Below are 19,129 nucleotides of genomic sequence, written 5' to 3'. Positions count from 1 at the left end.
CAGACAATCGCGACGGAAGGAGATGATGTCATGTCTTTGACCCGGACGGTCAGACAGGAGAAGGGAAGAGATAGAGGACAGCAAGAAGAACAGCTGGCCGATGAGGCACCTGGCCTCATGAAGCAAGCATACTAGTAGGCGAGAGAGAGGAGCTCGAGAAGCAAGCTTGTGGCCCTTCAATCTCCCCCGGACGCAAGAGGGGCGCTAATCCCCATCCAGCAAGTTCGGCCCGTCTGCGGCGCCGAGGATTTCCTTGATGCTCCCCACGTGACATGTCGTCATGTTTCCGGCAGATTCCCGGCGCGTCTTCCAGCTCCAGCTTCGCTTTAAGAATGGAGTCCGGCCACGATCGTCGTGGTCTGGCCGCCATGGCTTTATCACTTGCATGTTGCTTCCCGCCACCCCCCCAATCCTCCGCGGTACCCATTGCAACATGGGGGCTGCCAAGGCACTGCGTTTACGCTGGACTGTTCCTCCCACCCTCTTGATTGCCTTAGGCGGCGGTCTCCTCTATACCACGGGGCCTCGAACCCAGTCAAATAAGCAATTACTGCTGCAGACCGGCCCAAAAGGCTTCTTCTCAACAAGCTCAACCCCGGGCTCTGATAAACGGTCGGATAATTCATCCGGAAGCTCAGACTGGAGCCCGTTGGGCCATGGCTCCAAGGAAGACCCGCACCATGATGCAGGCTCGATATGGACGAATGTACTGCAAAAGTTCGAGGGGGTAAAGCAGGCTGTGGGCACTCCCGACTGGATTGAGCTCGATAACATCAAAAATTACATCATCCCGGACTGGACCCGATTGCTTCCACTGTCAGTGCAGAAGCTCCAGCGTGAGCTCTCCATGGCGCCTGGCTCCCTTGCCGACGATATCTGGCACGAAGCTCACGACCCGGACATCAACCCCGAGATTCTGCTCAAGGCCAAGGTTCGTGTTGGGGATACACTCTGCAATGAAGAATTGGCGTACAGACAGAAGCGGCAAAAATACGCAACCGCGGCGCTGGCCTCTTATCTGGACATCCCTGAAGATGACATACATCCGGACGATGTTCCTATCATCGCCATGTGCGGCTCCGGTGGTGGTCTGCGTGCCCTTGTGGCTGGCACCGGTTCGTATTTAGCGACTCAAGAAGCTGGCCTATGGGATTGTGTTACCTATACTGCTGGCGTTAGTGGCAGTTGCTGGCTGCAGACTCTGTATCATTCGTCCATCACGGGGCGTAATTTCAACAAAATGGTCGACCATCTGAAGAACAGACTGGGAGTTCATTTGGCATTTCCACCAGCAGCCCTCAAGTTACTCACTAATGCTCCCACGAATAAGTACCTTCTCAGCGGGTTGGTCGAAAAGCTGAAAGGCGACCCTGGTGCCGATTTCGGCTTGGTGGATATATACGGCATGCTCTTAGCTGCACGGCTGCTGGTGCCCAAGGGAGAATTAGGTGTCTGTGACAAGGATCTGAAGCTCTCGAACCAGAGGTACAATCTCGCCTCTGGTGCTCATCCACTTCCCATCTACACGGCCGTCCGCCATGAAATTCCTGTGCTTGAGAATCAAGAGAACGCCGAGAAACGAGAAAAGCCAGAAGAGTTAATCAAAGAGTCAAAGAGCGAGGCATGGTTTCAATGGTTCGAGTTTACTCCCTACGAATTCTTCTGCGAGGAGCTCAGCGCGGGAATACCGACGTGGGCGCTGGGAAGACACTTCCACGGTGGAGTCAATGTTAAACCTGAGGAAATCTCTCCCATCCCTGAGCTGCGCGTTCCCGCTTTGATGGGTGTCTGGGGCAGTGCTTTCTGTGCTACGCTGTCTCACTACTACAAGGAGATACGGCCCGTCATCAAAGGCATCACAGGCCTTAGCGGCATAGACTCCCTCATCCAAGGCAAGACGAAGGATCTAGTCCGAGTTCACCCGATTGACCCAGCCACCATACCAAACTACGTGCTCGGCATGAAAGATCAGCTGCCACCGTCCTGTCCAGAGTCTATCTTCCAAAGCCGTCATCTTCGTCTCATGGACGCAGGCATGAGCAACAACCTCCCCATCTACCCGCTCCTCAGGCCCGGCAGAGACGTAGACGTCATCATCGCCTTCGACGCCTCAGCCGATATCAAACAAGAGAACTGGCTCTCCGTCGTAGACGGGTATGCTCGCCAACGAGGTGTCAAGGGCTGGCCAATTGGCGCCGGCTGGCCCAGAGAAGACGAGCAACTCAAACAAACCGAAGAGGCGCTCCGCCAGGCCCAGAACATCACCCAGCAAGAGCTAGCCAACAAGATGGCCGAAGCCCAGGACAAGAGCAAACCCAACAGCCCTACCACCAACCGCAACTCCACCCCAGATAGCACAACCACCACCACCATCCCACCCACAAAGAATCAGACACAGAACAAGAACCAAAACCACCCCTCCACCTCCACGGACCTCGACTACTGCAACATCTGGGTAGGCACCACTCAAGAAATGGTCTCTGGTCAAGAACCCCCACCATCCAAGCGCCTCTTCCACCCGCAAGACACCGACCACTCCGAATCCGACTTCCACCTCATGCGGCCAGACGCAGGCATCGCCGTCGTCTACTTCCCCTTACTCCCCAACCCATCCGCGCCCGAGCTCCCCACCAGCTCTTCCCTCTCCAAATCCCGCACTCCCGCCCGCCAATCCGAAAATACTTCCAAAGCCCGCGTCTCCGACCCAGCTAAGCCTCTGACCCCGTACCCAGGCTCCATCAACCCAGACGTCGATGACTTCCTCTCCACTTGGAACTTCGTCTACACCCCGGAACAGATTGACTCGGTGGTCGGTCTTGCGAAGGCGAATTTCGCCCAGGGCGAGGACCAGGTCAAGCGCGTGGTGCGGGCCGTGTACGAGCGTAAGAAGAATGATCGGTTACGGCGCGAGGAGCGGGAGGCGAGGCAGCGTATGGAGGGGTTCGTGCCGCTGTAGGATGATAGGTCTCTGAGATGATGATTGACATAATATGGCATATGGCATATTCTGTGGAGTTTGTTGTGATAAGGGGATATTTGGAGTTGAAATAAGTTTGGGTGTGTTCCTTTTTTTCTCATTTTTTTAAACTATCGAGCAAGCAAGCAAGCAAATCAAGCAAAGCGTTATGTGTAAATAAATTACCCTACCTAGATATGCTACTATCACAGTATGATAGGATATGGTTACTTTGTTGCGTATGGTAATATCTGCCCTGCAACATGCTACCTTTCTTTCCTTACTCGGACTGCTTCGTATGGGAAAAAGCAGATGCGTTATACCCCAAGTAGATTAGGTCATTACTGGTAACAAGGATGTCGTAATTACCCCGTAGTTAGTATTCCTTCATAGCATCATAATACTACTAGGATGAACTAGTAGCTGCCAGGTACTTGCTGTTGTTATGCTGAATACAGATTAAGCACGCAGACACACGCGCGCATTCTGGGAAAATACCATATTAGTCGGAAGGTCGTCATTCGCTGTCAATACATTCGTATTCGTGTATCTGTATCGTGTATTATGTACAAATAGCTCCTTTGTCCAGCCTTAATCCAATGGCAATTCCTTCATATACATATGAGAATATAGACAGACCAGAGCACTGCTATGTATGTAACAGTCCTCCGAGAAAGAAGATCAACTGTATTATTTACCCTCATCAACAGACGACCACTCCTTCTTCGTAATTTTCTTCGCCTGCGGAGGAGCAGCAGAACTTCTCCCCGACTCATCCTCGCTACTTCCCGCAAGACTCACGTCTTTGCTTTCGTCGGTTTGTTTGCGGAGTCCGAGCTGCTTGCCTAGTCCTGGTATTGAAGACACGGCGGTTGCGGCTGCGGTGCTGAGGTCTGAGAGGAGGGGATGATCGTGTTCGTGGTCATGAGTAGTATGTTTGGCTTTATGTTTATGTTTGGTTGAGCTGCTGTCTGGTTCAGAGTCGGAAATCTTGTCGGCTTCTAGTTCTTTAGATGGTGGTAGAGGAGGTGTGTTCTCGTCTTCTTGGTCTCGTGGGCTATCAGTACCAGAGTTGGAGCCAGTGCCAGTGCCATGAATGTGCCAATCTGGTGGCCGAGTTTCTGGAATCGGTTCGCCGGGCTTCGGCTCGGAAATGGGTCGCCCTGTGTCGGGGTGGGAAGTGCCTGGTTGGTTGGCGTATCGCCAGACGACTTTCACACGGTCCAAGGCTTTCACGCCCTTGCGTGTTGTGCCTTTGATGCCGTCGAGGGCGTCCCATTCGGCTTCGAAGACGCCGGAGTCGTGCTGGTCGCCGCCTTCGAAGTAGGCGTTGAACCAGACGTGCGCGATGGAAGTCACCATGGCCCAGCCTGTGTAAGCGGCCTTGCTGCGTCGTTCGAAGTCGATGTTTACATCGGACGTGGGGATGGTGATGGGGGACTTGGGACGGAAGACTATGGCGGAGACGTGTTTCGGAGGAGTGTCGGTTCTCGCGGGAGCGTCAGTGGATGAGTGAGGACTGTCTTCTGTTCTCGGTGGAAAAGTAACAGCGGATTTGGGCTGATTCTTGATGTCGTCATCGTTTGTATGGCCGTTCGTGACTGTATCTGGGGGCATCGTCTTGGACTTCCCATCGTCGACTACCGTACGCTCACTCCGGTGGAAGAGATGGTACTTCTTGATTTTCTTCCCGTGGTCCTCGAATCCCTCCACCGCGACCTTGACTCCGTCTCTCAGTCCCCATACATGCACCTCGAGGATCTCCACCGGCCGCTCGATATACTTCTTCCCCATCTGGTTCGTCCATTGATCCACGTATCCCACCCACCGCAGCTGACTGGGGATGCTCACCCCAGCACCGAACCCGACTCTCATTCGCCGCTCGGTGAATCGCTGCAGCGCGTCGTTCGCCTTCCACCCTTCCTGGCTGATCAGGTAGCTGCAGGCCACGGTGCCACTACGGCCTTTTCCGGCCTTGCAATGAACGACCGCAACCCTATCTTTCTTCCTATCCTTCTCATCTTTGCTGTCAGGCTCATCGAGTCGATGAATCCAATTGCGCATACTGCCCGTCATGGCGGGGATGAGCGCAAACGGGGGCGGATGGTGATCGGGCCATGGGTAGTGATGAATGCGATTGTAGACCTCTGAGTCGGGATAACCGGTGCCTTCGGCGCGGAACTCCCAGATGCACCAGTCCGAATCATGTTTGGAGTCGAGGAATTTGACGAGCTCGTCCAGGGGGTTTCTGTAGGCGCGTTGCGGGTAGTTGGAGGAGGGACCGGAGGTTGCGATAACTGCAGGTGCGCAGGAGCAGGGAATGGGTTAATATGAGGGAGTATTGCGGAAGGGAACGTATTATAATAGGATTGGGTGGCTTACTGTTATCGGTCACATAGCACAAGTCTAGACCAGCTTCAGGATGTTGTAACCGGGGACCGGCAACAATCTGCCGGAGGATTGACGCCTACGTAGCTCCAGTCACGTCATGGTCAGCAAATCGAGATGAAGAGTGGCTGTAGAATAGTAGTGCTTACCATAAGGTCAAGCGACGTGGATCTTCTAGATACTTAGGCTGATAAGGGGATGTTCAGGAACATGTAAGGGGTGAGGAGGAGACGGACCTGAATCGTGAGGGGATCGTGGCGGGGACAGGGTGGCCAGGCGAATGACGCACGGGTCAACCTGGCGATTCTCTTGGAAAATGGATGGTCCAGACAGAGTGGACAGGTTTAGACAAGATTATATATTCCATATAATCGTCATTCCTCACGGAATGATTGACAGGGGGGAGAGAGAGAGGCAGTGCAGCTGGACAAGCTTGTTCGGGGAAACATTGAAAAGGGAAGAACATCATTGTTTGGCAGGGTCGGGATGATGTCACCGGACACATTCCAACCCCGTCAATTCATCTCCCAGTCTACGGGGAATTTGTTACTATCAGGGAACAAGAAGTAATCCATAATTCATATGTTGGTATTGGTATATTGGTATATTCAACTATACTAATTGATATCTTTCCAGATCAATCTATCTATCTATCAATCATCATGACCAGAGACCATCCTGTAACCAGACATTAGATCCTCAACCCTATTCATAAACCCAATGAAACCAACTTTGTAAACAGCCATTAAGAGCCAGCCCATCAAATCCAATCAATATGATACATAAACAAAAAGGCATATACTTATTTTTCTCTCTTTCCATCCTTCATCATCTATACTGTAGTACCCATTCATGACCTCAAGTCATTGACTTCCTACCCCCCTTTTCCACCGAGCCCACTAGGAGCATTTAAGCAACACCATACTCCTCCGTAACAGGGATGGTGAACCTCGGTGTCGGAGAGGTGACATTGGTCTCTCCATAAGCATAGAATTCCATGTCGCCGGGCAGGGTCCAAGCATGCTCGACCCGAATGTTCCATTCCGGGTAAGTAGCGGGCTGGATGCGCGACTGGACCTGGGGGTTGCCACCACATGCAGTCAGGGCGGTGTTGTTGGAGTTACCAGTGCAGGTGGCGTTAAACCCGGGGGTGTTGGCGGTGGCGACGCCGTAGATGTTGAAAGAGTAGGTACAGGCGGCCGGGGAGCAGCCGGTGGTGAAGTTGGAGACGTGCCAGGTTAGGGCTGGGCTGTCGGCACGACGAAGAGGAGAGGCGGAGGCTGTGAGGCCGAGGGTGGTGAGAGCGACGGGGAGGTAATTGAGGAGTTGCATGTTGACTGAATGTATAGGTTTTCTGTTGTTTGTGTGGTGGTAGTAGGTTTTGAATGTATACCCGAGTGGCGGATGGAGGATGTGTATGGATGTCTGTCTGTCTGTCTGTCTACCGTTGGAGGGTTAAACGGTAGTTGATATCGAGATAGGAACGAATTAAGTATTATCAATAGGTGATAGGAAGTATATGATACTTTTAGTATAAACAGGAGGAAAGTAGTAGATCGATAGTAGATAGTAGTAAGAAAAAAGAAGACAGGACAGAGGCGAATAGTTATAAGCCGGGGATGATGTGCAGGTGGCGAGGGGAACAAGAAACAAGCACCACTGAACAAACCAAACCGTCTTGTCTGAACTGCTTCTAATTTCGACCCCAACAGAGAGTGAGAGAGAAGTGGAGCTGCGGGTGAAACGAACCAGCATTGGCCCAACTGCGCCGATCCCTTAAACTAAAAAAGGATCGGTGTGTGTTGGTGTGTTTCTGTCTCCATAGTATCATCCCTTGGCCAAAAGTTATGAAGAACTAGGTTTGTCGTGGATTTGCATGGTTACACGAGGTAACAACAGAGGCAGTCTGTGCTGGCCGATTCAGAAAGACTGACTTAATCCTACACCAGCTCCGATAGTATCAACTTGACAACTCATGCATAGATTCCCTTACATCCAACTACTGTGCTGTTAGTCCCTAGGGTCCATGCAAGTCGATCCCAATCTCATGCAGCCCGGATAAGAATAGAAACCCGGCTCACACAACAGCGCACACCAGGTGAACCAACATTTAATCTACTTTGGCAACAAATTAGTTCAGGAGGTACCGGAACCCTCCGGCAATAACCCGCACGAAACAAATTGAACCTCAATGTCTCCGACGAGTGGGACAAAGCCATGCCGGTTTCTCTCCAGTTCAAACCGCTGGTCTGGGCTGAAAATCCGGGCATGGATTCTTAACGGCGGTTTGAGGTTCCTCGCATGGTTCCATTGTGTTGCGCCCGCGTGTCGCAGATGGGGTTTCCTAGTCCACACTAAGCAAGACTAAAAAACTGAAGTATACATAGAGCAGGAGTAGGTTTGCGGGTTGACTCTTATCCCCCGACTACTGCATGATGGGTTCCTGTGGCTGAATCCTTCCTGGCCTCGGCTGCTTCTCCCCCCTCGTTCCTTTTTCTCCGAATTTCCCGGACAGAGACAGTGCACGTTTGCTGTGATCTAATTACATAGTGGCACGAGCATCAGTCTAGCAAGTAATCACCGACAGGTAATTCTCCTGACAGCTCAATTGACGCCTGTCAGCGTGTGTTCTGTGAAATTAAATACATCGCTTAGGTTGTTGGCATAGGGGCCAAGAATTCTCACTAGATATAGAAATGGTATACACGAAGCGAGGATACTCTCTCTCCCCCCTTTCCAGCTGCCCATCCCTATCCCCAGCTCAATTGTTACTCTTCGCATTGAGCTGGTCCTCAGGGATAAGCCCTCCTGGCTCGTAGTCCAACCACCCCTCCTCTTCTTGCCCCTTTGCGATGGCTGCTAATCGTCGCTTTCGCTTGCGTCTCTCCTTGGCCGCGGCCCGTCGGAGTTTGTGCAACGCCTGCCGTTCCACCTCTGTCTGGGTCGGTGTCTGTCCCGAGCGATGAAACGACTCCCCCTTCCCGTCTTCCTCCTCCTCCTCCTCCTCCTCCTCCTCCTCCTCCTGCTGCTGCTGCTCCGTCGAATCGGGCGGCTCGTGAGTATTACTGATCTCGTCCACCAGGCATCCGACCGACCCATCCTGGATCTGCGGATGATGCCTGAGGCGGGACGCAAATGGGTCTTCTGATGGAGAACAGAGCTCACGGATGGCGGCTCGTGTCTCCTCGCCGGGGCGGATCCCTCGTCCCAGCAGATCTTGCAGGTACATGTACCCGGACTCAAAATTGCCTGCTTCCAGGCACATGACGATGAGATGTTCAAACGTCCCTTGGTCTGGAATCACGCCAAGGGATGCCATCTCTTTTGCGATGAACATGCCCGCCTCGGTATTGCGCGCCCGTTGACACATACCGAGGAGAATGTTGTAGACAGAAACGTCAGCCTTATCTGGACAGAGCGCATATAGCTCCTTGTAGAACGCGATTCCCTCGTCCACCACCGACGGGTTATCGAGGGCTTCCTGCTCGCACATCTCCAGCACCACTTTGGCGCAGCCAAGCGGGACTGTCAGTTTGGTGGCCTTCAGTTGTTTGAGAATTGTCCATGCGCCCCGTGGGGTTGTTCTACTCTGCAGCAGATGTGTAAGAATGGCACGCGTAGAGCGGTCTTCTACCGCAATGTCCGCCATATGCATCTTACACAGCACCTCAAACGCAGAATACAAGGACCCCGACACAGCATGGGCTTCCACCATTTTCTCGTAGTCATCCAGTTGGGGCTGCATGTTGACCTCAACGAGGAAGCGGATCACCGATGCCGCAAGCTCAGTATCTCCAGCGCGCGCCGCCACACTGAGGACATTGCTGCACAGTGGATAACCAGGGTGAAGATATCTCAGCTCCACCATCTGTCTCCAGATGTACCGTGTAGTATCGTAGTGAAGAGCAGCGCTCGCCACCTCCAGCACGTGCAACCACAACTCCGAGCTCATATCCAGACCCTGGCTTGTCCGTGAACGCATCAACCGGGCCACCTCGTCGAACTCTCCAAAATCGGAAAGGTAATATATAAGTAGGCTATGCAGCCAACTCTCGACCACCATGCCCTTTCTCTCCATCTGCTCGACATGATCCAACGCCAGCTCGAACTGGTGCTCTCGAATCAACCCAGCGACTACAAAGTGCCATCCGGCCGGGCTCAGCGGAAGCCATCGGTCTCGAAGCGTGCGCACAATCTCCTGACGTAGGAGGTAATCCGGATGAACAGCAAGGACCTGCGAATAGAAGCGAGTGGGTCAGCAAGTGCCCCGTTCCCAGAATCGAAGATCATACCTGTAATGCTGCATGGAGTGTCCCCGAATCAGCCGGAATCCCATTCTCCTCCATCTCCTTGAGCAACGCGCGAACAGCCTGTGGCGACCCACGTTCAGGGTCCGAATTGGCGAGAATTAACCCCCGGTAATGTCGCATCTCCGGGCGGACATGGCGGTCTCGGATTAGAACGCGCAGGATTTGGGTTGCGCTCAGAACCCTCGGATATCGAGCTACTCGCTCCTGTAGTCTATTTTCTAAACGCTGCGAAGGCAAGTGTTTGAAATACTTGGGTACGCCCGGTGGCGGCTTGGTCAAGCGCTCCATTGGCGATAAAAGGTCCCCTGGACGTACATTATCCTGCGCGCCTGCATCGCTAGGATCGAAGGGTTGTTGATCGGAGGTTGATTCGGAATCTGTATTTCTGCGGGTATCATCTTCGACAATTTCAATGGCTGCGTCGGTCGGTCGTGGGGTGAGGTTGGTGAGGCATCTTCGCGGAGGATCCGAAATTGAGCTTCGTAGAGCGGTTATGCGATTATGTTTAGGGATGCGTCTCCCTGCTGTAAAGGAAGGTGTGACTCGATTGAAGGTTGCAGCATTAAACGACGGACAAAGACAGTACCACAGTCCATCAAGTACCAGGGTCGTTCGCGGCATTTCGAGCCCTTGTGGTGACGGAAGTTTCTCTACAACTTGGTCGGTCTCCGAAAGAAGCTCTATATCTGCACGTGACCGTGACGCTATGCATGCAAAGTTACAGAGACGAAGCCCACAGACAAGGCTCAACGAATCCTCCCCTAGCCTGACTTTCCGAATAAATCGTACACTACAATGGTATTAGAGAAAAGAAGGAAGCCTAGGTGGCATGTTTTCCCATTGACAAATACAACCAGATACGCCAAGGCCATGCTCGACTAACCCGTCAAACGGACATTTCCTAGCGAACTCAATCCCTACTAAACCTTGCCCCCCGGGGTATCGCTCATAATCTCTCTCATTCTTTCGTAGATAAAAAAGCCAACAAAACTTCAAGCATCTCTGCCACCACGGCCGCGGCCGCGTCCACGACCCCGGCCTCCACCACGACCTCGGTCACCCCGACCACCCTCACGCGGCCCGCGGTTGCGATTTTGCGACTGGTTCGCCTGTTGCTCCTTGACCATCTCTATGATTTCTTCGGGGATCCGTAGGTATTTGATCTATAAGCGGTTAGTAGGGAGGGCCGGGGAGATTCCCTAGATTGGATCCAGGGTGGGCGCAGGCAAGAGACTCACATTGTTTCCTCTGACGTAGACCTCTGGTAGCCGGAAGAAGCGGTCACCTTCGGGACTCGTCTGAACAACTTCCTTGAGTATCAGGTTCATCCAGTTGTCGCAATTGGCGAGGTGTCCGTTGAGGGTTTCGCCGTTCTTGAGTTCCACGAGCATGGGGTGGCCTTGCGCAGCCGTGAGGAGACCGAGAGGTAACTGTTCATGTGAGAGTCAGTAAATGCCGCAGATATATTGGATCATGGTAGGCTTCAGAGGTAAATACCATCTTGCGATCGTGTGATAAATATGGATGGGTCAGTGTGGTGGGCGGATCGAAACACAAGATGGAATCAACTCAGTAAGAGGTGGAAAGAAAAGGATAAAAGCACTCTATTGGAGTCGCCGTATCCTTCCAAACGAAATGAGATAGTTCAAAGGGAGAAAAATGCCTTCTTAACGACGTCAAAGTGAATATGAATCCAAGAAGCTCCCCGCGAGCTTCCCAGCAGCGGTGGTCGCAACGACGGAGAGTGCCGGATAAACATGGAGCCGAGATCCGCCCGGCGCTGCTGCTTATCTGGATTGGCACCAGTAAGAGCAAAGTAACGTGCCCTACTTAGAGTTGTGACTGTGTTTTAGTCTAGCTATAATACTCACTAATTAATGAGACAGGGTACTTTAGTAAACCCCGTCTGTCTCCGGTCTTGGAAGAGGCCCGAGGGCCAAGGATTGATTCCTTTAACTCTGTCCTAATGCCCGTATGACTCTCACTCTCTGTCCCAAGTAGTTTTTTCATGAATACAACACCGTGTGTACCTACTTGCCAATCTATTACTACATTAACTATCCACAACTAACCCCCAACTACACCAACTCATATACTACTCCCTCCACCATTTCATGTCTTCCAACCCACGTCCATGTAGTACCTCCCACACAACCACCACCATGCAATGGCTAGCAAAGTTAACACTAATATGTCTCCTCACCACCACCAACTTCACCCGTCTGGCAGCCGGAGCACCCATTCCTCTACCATCATCATCTACTACTATCTCAACAGCAACAGCAGCCAGTCAGTCCTCCACTCACTATATACATTTTCCACATTCTAATCGACCCTTATAGACGCCCACATTATGAAGAACACCAACAACGACAACCCCAATAACAATGACCACATCCACTCCCTCCTCAAATTCCAGTGGCTCGCTTCCCTCCTGAGAAAGCTCTCGACCCTCACCCTCCGCGACTACTTTATCAACCTAAGCGTCCTCATCTGCATTATTGGCCTCTTCGCCCTGGCATACCGAATCGGCAGCAACACGATGCGCTGCCAGCGATGCCGAGTAGACCGGGCCGCTCAGCGCGAGGAGAGGAAAGCTCGGCGGGCGTATAAGGCCGCTGCGAGGAGACACCGATGGAAGCAGTGGTGGGAGGGGAAGACTTCGTATTCTGCTTACTATTGTCAGGATCAGGGGGTTGTTGGTGTTGATGATGGGGCGGTTGTAATGGCGTCTGTTGGTGTGCGGGAGAGGGATGTGGAGATGGGGAGGCTGTCTGATGATGATGAGGGTAGTGCAGAGTTGAGGGTGTTTGGTGGATCGGGTGGGATTGCGAATGCTACTGCTTCTGCTACTATGCATGCAGAGATTCAGGGCTTCAGGCAGGCGTTGGAGTATGTGGGGGAGTTGGTGAGGGAGAGCGCCCCGTCGCGGGCTAAGGTGGTAGTGGATCAGGAAGGAGGTGGTTATAGTGTGGATGTGGATGTAAAGGGTGGAAGTGGGGAGGGATCGGATACGGAGGCATCGTCGACGGTCGGGTTGGCGACGGTTACCTTGTCGACGGAGACGAGTAGCTTGAAGAGTGTGGATTGTAAGTCCTTGTCAGGGACAATAGATACCCTGGATAGTATGGGGTCGCCGCCGCCCAGCTATCATTCGTGAGGGACAATGGCTTCAAGTGTAATACTATTTGTGGAGGTATGTATGGGAGTTCAGGATATGATTATGGCTCATGGCAAAAGGATGGTTTTGGTATTTCATAATGTTTAATATTACAATGAAATGGTGGGTGAACGGCAAGCATAAAGAAACGTTAAAACGCCGTCGCTCACACCTTTGTCCGCTTAGCTGCCTCTTCGTTCTCTTCTTCATCTTCCTCGTCCTCCACTGTGAGCTTCCGCTTTACCCGCTGATCTCTGCTGCTTGCCTCACCCAGAACAGCGGTCGATTCTGGGGTTGCAAGCACACCGGACTCCTCTTCCTTGGCCTTCAGCGCTGCCTCGCGGGCGTTGAAGGCCTTGAGAAGAGCATCGTAGCCCTCCTCGACGTTCGTCACGGTCTCCTCCAGCTTCTCGATGCGTTCGCTCGAGTCAAGTTGAATGAGTAGATCCCGGTGGCGCTTGTAAAGACGCTGCTTGGTGAGCATACGCCACCAGTAGTATCGGCGGTCGTTAGGATCTTCGGCATTATGCTTCTTGATCAGTAGTCGGGACATATTCGTTCCACCAGCTAGGCGATTCTTGGCAGGTATTTGACCCAGAAGATACATCTCCATGATGTGAGCGAACTGAGTGGAGGCAATCTTGAATGACGAGCGGATGTCGTGCAACAGCTTTGTAGGGATCAGTGCCGACGTAGGGACACGCCGAGGGCGCTGCTTCTTGGGGAGCTCTCCATAAGGGTTGGGGTTGATATCTACCTTATGTTTGAGGAACTCCGGCAACAAGATGTGGTAGTCGGCTGTGTCGCGGAGGGCATCGAAAGCCTCATTCGGATCTTCGACAGTCAATTCGGTAATTGTCGGGTCCTTGAAGCATGCGGCGTGAATGGTGGTGTAGAGATGAGTCCCATGTCCCGAGCCTTGATGAGGAGGGAGAATCAAAAATTGAGCGATTCGTAGCCGAGCCGGCAGCTGAGCAGGTCTAATTTCGGGTGCCGGGAATGGGTCGTTCACGACGGAGCGACTCTGTGTAGTGTCTCTCTGGTAGAACCACCAGCGATAAGTGGTCGCATACCCGACGATGGAATATTGTGAGGCCGTTGGCGTGGGCGGTTTCACTTTCTCATAGCTACAACTTCGTTAGCCAGAGTAAAACATAAGACAAGGCCATCACATACACAAAGTAGACTGTCCATCTCTCAAGTGTCCATTCAGGATCATCCGTGACCAAGGGTGTACCGGCTTCGATGAACAGCGATACAAAAATTTGCGCGCGGTCCAGTAGTCGTCGGACTTGAGGATCAGCAAGAGAGCCGGCCCAGATTTCGTAATTTCTGTCTCGAGTGACATAGCTGTGAACAAGCTTGCCAGGTGGTACAAAGTCCTTTGCATCTTCGTCCTCCTGGACGGCTTTTTCATAGTCGGGAAGTAAGCCGAAGGCCTCTGCAATTAGGTGCCCGGGTTAGCCATGATGGAACCCAGATTACTCTCAACTGGAAATAAAAGCGGCTAACCTTCAGGAACCCATGGCTTCAGTGTTTTCAGCAGGTCGACGGCGGAAATATCGCCGACGGGCTTGAACTTCTCATCGTAAGAGATATTGATATTCGGGCGGAGGTCATGGGCTGCAAACCGCAAGCGGATGATCAACCCCTTATAGCCGAATATTTGCTCCTCGTCGCCGAAGATGGGATATGTGAACTGAGGGTGGAAGCTGGAAATCGTCTTGGCTTTCGTCTCGCCGGGTTGAACGATCGTCAGATGGACGGCGTCGTTGGCGTCGCAAGTCCCTAATTGAGGCCATTTCAGTCAGCCGACTCGCAACATAGAACACAAGGACAATGGAGTGAGAAAGGGGGTGGATTACAGTCGCCTTCATTCATTGTGCCACTTGCCGGATGATGAGCCAGCTACTAGAGCGGAGACGTGGGTTAGGGATGGCTGAGTGAGAGAGCGCAAGACCTTTAATTGATTGCCTGGAAGATGGCGCGTGTTGCTCTTTCGAATCTCGCGTTGCGCGGAGCTAGCTAGCTATAACCGTTTCCGGTTTAGTGCCGGTAGGAGTCCTCCGCAGTTGTCACCGTCAAGAAATAGAGTAGTTAGCTGGGAGGAAACACTATTAAGAAAGCTGTGAATGTAAATTTGTCTTCTCAATATCAAATCAGAAAATTATGTAGATAGCCTCTTGCTCTGTCATTGGCATGCTTTTCACGTAGTTGTGCCGGTCTTCTGTGAATGGCTGCGACAGACTAGCTTCAGACTGGCAACCTCATAGTATGACGTCGATGTAGGAACTAACTAACCTACTATCCACACATACATTAATCGTTAACTCTTAGGGAGCGGTTTCATTCGAGAAGGTCGAGCCTTTGCGCTCTAGGATGTAGAACATCACGGTTTGAAATTCAAGCTGGTTGCCTCGGCTTTAGGTTATCGAGCCCGAACTAACGGACTCATCAATTAGTAGTAGTTCTGGCACCCCGCAATTGAGGGTCACTGCTACTTCGATCAACATATACCCCAGACTGTCGTAAAACTTGCACAGTTCATGCAGTTGGTACTATATGCAATCTTTCAAGGACAAGCTCACAGCTTCAACAAGTCGTACAAGTCCTTGGTAGTACCATCAACATGTCAGTCAACAGTTCACAGCGAATAGCCTTGATCGGTTTGGGAACCATCGGCATATCCATGGCAGCGCTTCATCTCTCTCGTGAGAGCAACGTGGTTGATGTATTCGACACCCGACCGGATTTCGAAGACTATATCCACAAGACACTGCCAATCTACATGAGCGAGCTTCCATCAACGACTACTGACTCTAAATTAAGTCCTGATCCTCAACCACCAACAATGTCATTGGTAGCGTCCCTTATCTCTTCCGGCCGTCTACGGATTCACTCGACTCTAGAAAGCGCATGCGCGTCGGCCACCATTGTCCAGGAGCAGGGACCAGAGAACGTCGACTGGAAGCAGTCTGCCTGGGCCCGGATTGAAGCAGTAGCCCCGCCTTCTGCCCATCTCTGGACAAGCACATCTGGAATTGCCGCTTCCATTCAGCAAGCTAAGACGCAGGACAAGACTCGTCTGCTTGTTGTGCATCCATTCAACCCACCGAATATCATGCCTCTTCTGGAGATTGTGCCGGCTCCAGGAACCTCTGCGGAACGGGTGGAGTTTGCTCGTGAATACTTCTCTCTACCTGGGTCAAGGCATAGGCCCGTGGTCATCCAAAAAGAGATTCCAGGATTTGTGGGCAATCGGTTGGCGTTCGCGCTACTACGGGAAGCTTGCTATCTGGTTCAAGAAGACGTGGTAAACGCAAAGGACCTGGACACGATATTGATGGCTAGTCTGGGACCCAGATGGGCTGGGAATGGTGTGTTTGAGAGCTACCAGCATGGTGGTGGAGAAGGTGGAATAGGCTCCTTCCTGGATAAGCTTGGTGGCACCATGCAAACCGTCTGGGATGGGCAGGGGAGAGTAAACGTGGAGGGCGACGAAAGAACGGAGTGGAAGGAAAAGGTCGTTGCGCAAGTGAACGAAGCCTATGGAACACTGTCTGCGGAGCAAATCCAGATAAAGGAGGCACGGTTGAAGGATATCATAGGGATCCAGACGAAGGATTACAGCCGCGATGGACCATAATTATGAGGGGAACAGGCATGATGATAACTCCTGGAAACTGATGCCCGCGGGAGCTTGGTTGATGGCGGCCTTTAAAGCCCGGGTTGTTGACCAAAGCGATGTTTCACTGATTCTTGGGAGTCCACAACATGTAATCATTCGTGAAATGAGTAGTCTCACATTATGTTTATGAAAGTAGCAGAACATTGAAGCCGAAAAGATAATAATAAACCATCCCTGGGGCGGCAGTGGGTCTCCCGTGCTTCGGACTGGGGCGTGCCTTTCCCACTGCGGCAAATCGCAATCAATCCATAATCAGGGCCGTCCACCTCCGCCACGTTTTCAGTTCTTCTGCCTCCTACCGCCTTGGAACACCTGCTTTCCGCCCGCTCTTCATCGTCTCCCCTGTCTCACCTGCGTCTCCGGGCCTATCTTCATCTTCCAGCTTACTTGTCCGCCCTTTTACATAGACGCCATCACCGCTGCAGCGGGTTTAGGGGCATATCGAGCAACTTGGTCTTGGAATTGGCAACATGATTGAAACCCTCTAGAGCACGGACAAAGCTCTGGAACAAGAGGCCGACCATGGAGGGACTCTTCACTTTGCTCGCATTGAGCATTGTGATGGCCATTACGTGAGTCGACTGCCCTTTGGAACTTGTCGCCTGCTTGGTGCGAATGGCCAATGCTAATTTGCTTTTCCCCGCTACGTCACATAGATCATTTGTCGTGGGATCACTACCGCTCGCTTTCACACTTTCCCCTTCTCAGCTGAGATTAATATCCTCCCTTGGTATGGGAGTTTTGGTTGGGACATCTTTGATCGTTATAATTCCGGAGGGAGTCGAAACTCTATACAGCGCAAACTCGCTTAGCAACCGGAAAGAACTTAGCAGCCGATCGACGACAGCCGTCAATTGGCAACACCAGGCTGTGCCGGTGACCACTTTCCCAAGGGCATTGGAAGAACCAGACTCCTCGGGCGTCCAGCTCACGCCTCGATCGGTGCTATCCGATCTGCCATCCGCACCTGTCACGGTACCTACAATCCATTCTACACAAGATGAAAAGCTCGGACTACTGGGACGCAAGGACGATACATCGGACGATCACGCAGACGATGATCACGATGAAGATAACTCGCCCCATGCTTGGATAGGTATTGCACTCATCAGTGGCTTTATCCTAATGTACCTGATCGATAAATTGCCCGTTTTCGCATCATCCTCCAAACAGGAGCGAATTCCCTATCACATATCGCTAGATAACTTGGGCTCTGGTCTGCGGCGCAATTCGTCGCCGTCACGCGAGGGGGGCTTGCTTGATGCCGGTAATATTCCCAGGAGAAGCCACAGCTTTGCAACGACAACTGGACTTGTCATTCATGCTGCCGCCGATGGAATTGCATTGGGTGCATCTAGCTCCGACACTGGGCTGAGCTTCATCATCTTCCTGGCCATCATGGTTCACAAGGCCCCAGCATCATTTGGCCTCACCTCGGTGCTACTGAAGCAGGGCCTTTCTAGTCGTACCGCTAGAGCGCATCTATTGATTTTCAGTCTGGCTGCTCCTGTGGGTGCTCTCGTGACATTCTTGTTTGTGCAAATCATGGGCTCGGGGTCAGGAGGTGATGACGTCGGGAACCGCTGGCGAACCGGTGTACTCCTCTTGTTCTCTGCTGGCACATTCCTGTAAGTTCTTCCTTGGCTCAATTATACGGTACAGGGTGATACTGATGTCTTTAGATACGTTGCCATGCACACGATGCAGGAAAACAGCCCGAACTCATCTTCACGTGAGTCTCAGGTCAACGGATACGGCGATCATAGAGAAGCACCATCAGCATCGGACAAGTCTATGAGGGACCTGATCGCTTCTGTTGTTGGCATGGTTCTTCCACTGTTCCTACAGATCGGCCATGCCCACTAAATTCTCTCGACATCCATTTCTGGATTTACACCATGTCTCTTCTCTTCCTTCTACCTCTAGCTCTCCTCGGCCAACGAGCTACATACCGGTTCAAAAACGGACGGTTTCTGTCTGTAGACACCGTGAGGTTGTCTTGTGTAATAGATTTTGACAGTTGTTACTGGACGGATTCCCAAGCTTGGGGAACTGCGGCGATTTGTGTTATATTCCCTGTGGGGTTATGCCTTTCTTGTTGTATTGTCATTGAGTCAGCGCCGCCACACGTCATGGCCACGATTTTGAAGCATTTGCACGGTGCGGTTGAATCCTTTACTTTGATCATAATTGCATGTGTCCTTTACTTTTTGATTTGTTTCGTTCCTTCCTCCCCCCACGATCACGTTTGCGTAGATTGGCTCAGACGTGGAAGGTATAAACTCTCGGAGAATCATATCTGCCCTCCATTGAAAGAGTGATGAAAAGATTCGGCAAGACTGAATCATTATCAGTTCCCTGGAGGCACCTGCACGGATCCATGGTTGTACGACGCATGCCGTTCTTACCACTCCCGCCTTCAGACCACCATATCTTCTGCGACTTGCAGTGGAACCGAAAAGTTAGACCGAAGCACCAGAGACATCATACTCGATTCGGGCAGGTGCCTTGCTTTTTGAAACGGTTCTCTCTGTGGTAGAGTACGTACTATTTTTTTTCCTTCTTGGCCTTGAGATGGGTGAGTCTCGACGTCAACTTCACGTCGTTTAGTTAGCGGTTTGTGACGA

At 52.0% G+C, this 19,129-nt stretch overlaps 9 protein-coding genes across 9 annotated transcripts; 4 read left to right on the top strand and 5 right to left on the bottom strand.

Moving 5' to 3' along the window:
- Positions 1 to 356: 356 nt before the first annotated feature.
- On the top strand, positions 357 to 3,295 carry BDQ94DRAFT_146572 (putative phospholipase A2 (PlaA)). The gene has a single exon (XM_026766854.1). The coding sequence runs from the start codon at positions 386 to 388 to the stop codon at positions 2,954 to 2,956; it is 2,571 nt and encodes an 856-aa protein (XP_026624769.1). The 5' UTR covers positions 357 to 385; the 3' UTR covers positions 2,957 to 3,295.
- A 181-nt stretch (positions 3,296 to 3,476) lies between these two features.
- Positions 3,477 to 5,656, bottom strand: BDQ94DRAFT_146571 (putative phosphatidylinositol-3,4,5-trisphosphate 3-phosphatase). The gene is made up of 4 exons (XM_026766853.1): positions 5,581 to 5,656; positions 5,494 to 5,518; positions 5,339 to 5,423; positions 3,477 to 5,253 (listed from the first exon to the last, which is right to left on the bottom strand). The coding sequence occupies exons 2-4, from the start codon at positions 5,494 to 5,496 to the stop codon at positions 3,647 to 3,649; spliced, it is 1,695 nt and encodes a 564-aa protein (XP_026624768.1). The 5' UTR covers positions 5,497 to 5,518; positions 5,581 to 5,656; the 3' UTR covers positions 3,477 to 3,646.
- Positions 5,657 to 5,926: 270 nt separating this feature from the next.
- BDQ94DRAFT_146569 (uncharacterized protein) lies at positions 5,927 to 6,906 on the bottom strand. Its single transcript, XM_026766852.1, has one exon. The coding sequence runs from the start codon at positions 6,674 to 6,676 to the stop codon at positions 6,254 to 6,256; it is 423 nt and encodes a 140-aa protein (XP_026624767.1). The 5' UTR covers positions 6,677 to 6,906; the 3' UTR covers positions 5,927 to 6,253.
- A 747-nt stretch (positions 6,907 to 7,653) lies between these two features.
- On the bottom strand, positions 7,654 to 10,282 carry BDQ94DRAFT_180203 (pentatricopeptide repeat protein). Its single transcript, XM_026773566.1, has 2 exons — positions 9,637 to 10,282; positions 7,654 to 9,578 (listed from the first exon to the last, which is right to left on the bottom strand). The coding sequence occupies exons 1-2, from the start codon at positions 10,273 to 10,275 to the stop codon at positions 8,106 to 8,108; spliced, it is 2,112 nt and encodes a 703-aa protein (XP_026624766.1). The 5' UTR covers positions 10,276 to 10,282; the 3' UTR covers positions 7,654 to 8,105.
- A 191-nt stretch (positions 10,283 to 10,473) lies between these two features.
- On the bottom strand, positions 10,474 to 11,336 carry BDQ94DRAFT_56311 (U6 snRNA-associated Sm-like protein LSm4). The gene is made up of 3 exons (XM_026776062.1): positions 11,152 to 11,336; positions 10,893 to 11,084; positions 10,474 to 10,817 (listed from the first exon to the last, which is right to left on the bottom strand). The coding sequence occupies exons 1-3, from the start codon at positions 11,152 to 11,154 to the stop codon at positions 10,647 to 10,649; spliced, it is 366 nt and encodes a 121-aa protein (XP_026624765.1). The 5' UTR covers positions 11,155 to 11,336; the 3' UTR covers positions 10,474 to 10,646.
- Positions 11,337 to 11,622: 286 nt separating this feature from the next.
- Positions 11,623 to 12,971, top strand: BDQ94DRAFT_146564 (uncharacterized protein). Its single transcript, XM_026766851.1, has 2 exons — positions 11,623 to 11,943; positions 11,997 to 12,971. The coding sequence occupies exons 1-2, from the start codon at positions 11,769 to 11,771 to the stop codon at positions 12,812 to 12,814; spliced, it is 993 nt and encodes a 330-aa protein (XP_026624764.1). The 5' UTR covers positions 11,623 to 11,768; the 3' UTR covers positions 12,815 to 12,971.
- On the bottom strand, positions 12,898 to 14,782 carry hat1 (histone acetyltransferase catalytic subunit HAT1). The gene is made up of 4 exons (XM_026776061.1): positions 14,680 to 14,782; positions 14,327 to 14,602; positions 13,991 to 14,255; positions 12,898 to 13,941 (listed from the first exon to the last, which is right to left on the bottom strand). The coding sequence occupies exons 1-4, from the start codon at positions 14,693 to 14,695 to the stop codon at positions 12,981 to 12,983; spliced, it is 1,518 nt and encodes a 505-aa protein (XP_026624763.1). The 5' UTR covers positions 14,696 to 14,782; the 3' UTR covers positions 12,898 to 12,980.
- Positions 14,783 to 15,308: 526 nt separating this feature from the next.
- On the top strand, positions 15,309 to 16,639 carry BDQ94DRAFT_146561 (uncharacterized protein). Its single transcript, XM_026766850.1, has one exon. It carries the CDS (start codon positions 15,444 to 15,446, stop codon positions 16,458 to 16,460), a length of 1,017 nt encoding a protein of 338 aa, XP_026624762.1. The 5' UTR covers positions 15,309 to 15,443; the 3' UTR covers positions 16,461 to 16,639.
- A 172-nt stretch (positions 16,640 to 16,811) lies between these two features.
- BDQ94DRAFT_146559 (Mn(2+) transporter ATX2) lies at positions 16,812 to 18,705 on the top strand. The gene is made up of 3 exons (XM_026766849.1): positions 16,812 to 17,074; positions 17,159 to 18,130; positions 18,185 to 18,705. Exons 1-3 carry the CDS (start codon positions 17,025 to 17,027, stop codon positions 18,366 to 18,368), a joined length of 1,206 nt encoding a protein of 401 aa, XP_026624761.1. The 5' UTR covers positions 16,812 to 17,024; the 3' UTR covers positions 18,369 to 18,705.
- The last annotated feature ends 424 nt before the right edge of the window (positions 18,706 to 19,129 follow it).

This window comes from Aspergillus welwitschiae (genome assembly GCF_003344945.1).
Source record: "Aspergillus welwitschiae strain CBS 139.54b unplaced genomic scaffold BDQ94scaffold_22, whole genome shotgun sequence".
Lineage (NCBI taxonomy): Eukaryota > Fungi > Ascomycota > Eurotiomycetes > Eurotiales > Aspergillaceae > Aspergillus > Aspergillus welwitschiae.
This window is presented reverse-complemented; position numbering and strand designations above follow the sequence as displayed.